Source organism: Asparagus officinalis, chromosome 5, assembly GCF_001876935.1.
Source record: "Asparagus officinalis chromosome 5, Aspof.V1, whole genome shotgun sequence".
Classification (NCBI taxonomy): domain Eukaryota; kingdom Viridiplantae; phylum Streptophyta; class Magnoliopsida; order Asparagales; family Asparagaceae; genus Asparagus; species Asparagus officinalis.
In genome coordinates this window covers 103,263,246-103,266,592 of record NC_033798.1, presented here as the reverse complement: position 1 = coordinate 103,266,592, position 3,347 = coordinate 103,263,246, and the positions used below count along the sequence as shown (strand labels likewise).

Sequence of the window (3,347 nt, the reverse complement as noted above, 5' to 3'; positions counted from 1 at the left end):
ACGGCTCATGTCGAAGTTTGTTACGGCGTTCAGGCCTCGGAATTTTATGGCGGCTATGTCGTAGGCCTCTGCCGCTTCTTCTTGTGTGCCTGAGGAGCAGCAGCAGTTTGTATTAGCACTTTTAATCAGCTGGAAATTAAATCAATTTAGTTTCAGTAGCCAGATAGTGTCCAATGGTATCTAACACCGCTGGGTTGCCTATATAATTTATTGTTATGTTTAGTTACTTTTTACTTCAGGATTTAGATCATCTCTGTTGTATCAATATTATGTACGTTCTAAATCACAATCGTTAAAACAATATTACATTATCGAATAGTATCCACAATATCCTGATTTATCTAAGTGATATATGTCCAATTTATATTTAAGGCTATACATATGGCTTCATTAAATAATAGATATTTATGCTTGAAATAATCTTTCTGCAATACGTGATAGAATCTAATCCATTATTTTTCACATATAGATAGTAGATTAGTGCAAGCAGGTTTCGGACCGAGTAGAGTTAATTAAATCATTCCTTTTCTTTTTGGAGGGATTTATAACGTTAATTAAGCTATAAATCTACGTATTGACCGTACAAATTGTATTGAATCTGAAAACTTACTGAAGGTTCCAAGATAGAGATCTTTATTGCCAGCCACTCTCCCAATCCTCGCTTGCCATCGACCATGTTGATGATGTCTACAAAATGTCCCCCAAAGCCTTAGCTACTAAGTTTAACCCTAACCTAAACTCTACAAAAAAATTTCTACATAATTAAAAAATGAAGCAGGTTGTGCTTAATTAGCGTTATTATACCTAGTAACTCCTCTATAAATAGAAGCGCCCCGAGAAAACCCACTACTTTTCCTGTAAAAAAAATTATACACACAGAGCAGGTCAGAATATACGTATATAAGCCTCTGCATGCATGTGATTAGGGTCACGTGACCTTGTCTTCACCTTCTGAGAGAAGCGACGAACTCCTGACGAGTCATGTTCTTCATCTCCTCCAGCTCCTTCTCGTAGTTAGAAACCTACAAACATACGCATATACGCGTTTAAGTATTTCTCTGAATTCCATTTATGCCCTCAACCCGTAATAAAAATGACCATCTACCCACCGGAAAATTCGTCGTCGTCGTCGGTCCCCAGTATTTGAGCGCCGCGAGATCGTACGCTCTCGCTGCTTTCTCCTCCTTATCATAACCACCTGATTAGGATTAACTAACACTAATCAGATTCCATCGTAACTAATCACACTCTGATAAAAATAAACGAGAGCAACATGAGAGCGTGTAAGAGCAGTACCGAGATAGACTGAAGAGCAGCAACACGACAATCACGAATCCAATCATAAGGTGCCACGCGATCAGGAAATAAAGAGCGCATGTTAGAGAAATGGACCGAGAGCGATAGTTAGTCTGAGGCGTAAAATAGCGGAACCGGCTCACGTACCTTGGCGTCCTTTCCGGCTCTGCCCCTCCCGCCGACAACTGTTATCCCAGAGGTGCGCCTCGTACCTCCCCGTCCACCGGTGCCTGCCCAAAATACCCCCTCTCCGTTAATAATTATTCTTCCCATTATAGCCCCGTTAAAAAAAAAATTTATTTACAATCAATTTATAAACCTAGTGACGCCTCGGTAAATGGAGGTCCGCTGACCGAAGGTGTCCACAGCCTTCCTCTGCTCCGTCGCCGGCACCACCGCTTTCGCCACGTCATCTTCCTGCTCCGCGGCCGGAGAGCCGCGTAGGAACCCAGCAGCGATTGATTTAAGATCAGAATCACCGTAGATCCCATTAGGCTCCGCTTCTCCGCCGGTGTACCTCAACGGCTCACCACCGCCGCCTAGAAAATCTTCCAGTTTTGGGCCCATGCCATCACCCGACGCATCAACTGCCCCTGTAACATAAAAATCAATACAGGTCATTTTCGGAAGGCCCGAAAAATTTGAGAAATAGGAGAGGGGGTTGTTTGTGAATTACCATGGTGGGGAACAGAGGAATAGTGCTGGAGCAGGTAAGGGTTAGGGTTTGCGAGTGAAAAAGCGAGCCAGTTTTGGGAAGTGTCCATGTCCATAGATCGAGAGCTAATGATAAAGGTATTTTGGGAAATAGAGAAGTTGGGAGATGAGGACGATGAAGGAAGCAGTTCACAAATATAGAGGAAGAGAAGAAAGGAGAAAGGAGAAGAGGGAAATAAAAAGAGAGAGAAAACTGAGTTGTGTTTAGAGAGAGAGAGAGAGCACACTACACGAGGCGATATTAAATTAAAAAACTAAATTCGTTTTATTTAATGCGTTTAGGGAGAGATAATATGGAGAGAGGATGGATTTTTGAAAAATAAAAAAAGAGGGAGGGGGCAAGTGGAAGCCTTTCACGGGCCAACCGGGCGGTCTGCTTGACCGCAGAGAAAGCAATCTAGCTAGGGCGGTCTGCTGTCCCGCAGGAACACGTTGATCACCCGAAACGGATAATAAGACAAAAAGTTGCCACAGCTAGATTTTCCTTGATCAGGTTAGGATGGGTTGCGGGTTAGGGATAGAGGAAGCGAGAGTATAGGGTAGGGGAGGCAGTAAGGGAGGGGAGGGGACACGAGGAACCAAAGGGAGGGCGGGGCGTTTGCTGCGAATCTACGCTCCACATTGCCGCCAAGATCGGCCGAGCATTGAAGGACACGTGGCGCGTGATGCCCGCCGCTCTTTTGGTCGCCAGTACGCGGTCCGTTCACCGTCTGTGTTAAGCTCACCCCTGCATAACGAGCTGCAGAAGGTGACGTGGCCGTTAGCGGTCACGAGCAGCGGAGCAGGCAACTACAAGGAGCAAAACCGCGGAAGTTGTTATGGTCCGTCGTCACACAGCAGTTAGCTAATTAACGGTTTTTTTTATTTTGCTTCTACTTTTTCCTTTTTTTTTTCCATAAGAAAAATAGCGCAACTCAGGGGCAGCGTCTGATGTAGATCACATGGCTGTACAATCTGTTCGTCTATTAAAATATTATTTATAAATTCAACAGTAGGAAGCCACACTAGATTTCAAATACTTGACAAACTATATTGAACTCATCAGAATATACTAGTGCAAGAATAGTACGCCGTGCACCATACAACGTGCCGTGATCTGAACAATACTTGTACGAGTATGCATGTTTATTTATTATTTGAATGCAAGTGGTGAGTTGGATTAGGGGTGTAGTTTCTAGAATTTTTTGATTCTCGTCACTGATATGCGAGGAATATATATCTTCAGTGAAAAGCTAACCTTAAAATGGTCTAGATTCAAACAATTATTTGTATCATGCGGTTTGATTTCACTAACAAGATTATGTAAAATTAAATAATCTTATGTATATTTTATAAAG

The 3,347-nt window shown here is 43.0% G+C and overlaps 1 protein-coding gene across 1 annotated transcript in view; it reads right to left on the bottom strand.

Moving 5' to 3' along the window:
• LOC109842279 (AP2-like ethylene-responsive transcription factor AIL5) overlaps positions 1-2,219 on the bottom strand; it is a 7,591-nt gene extending 5,372 nt beyond the window's left edge. Inside the window, exons 1-9 of the mRNA XM_020411177.1 lie at positions 1,973-2,219; positions 1,616-1,889; positions 1,444-1,526; positions 1,297-1,305; positions 1,110-1,198; positions 949-1,022; positions 805-855; positions 611-687; positions 3-89 (exon numbers count right to left, since the gene is read on the bottom strand). Coding sequence (XP_020266766.1) covers positions 3-89; positions 611-687; positions 805-855; positions 949-1,022; positions 1,110-1,198; positions 1,297-1,305; positions 1,444-1,526; positions 1,616-1,889; positions 1,973-2,066 — 838 coding nt within the window. The 5' untranslated portion in view covers positions 2,067-2,219. The remainder of the gene's footprint in view (positions 1-2; positions 90-610; positions 688-804; positions 856-948; positions 1,023-1,109; positions 1,199-1,296; positions 1,306-1,443; positions 1,527-1,615; positions 1,890-1,972) is intronic.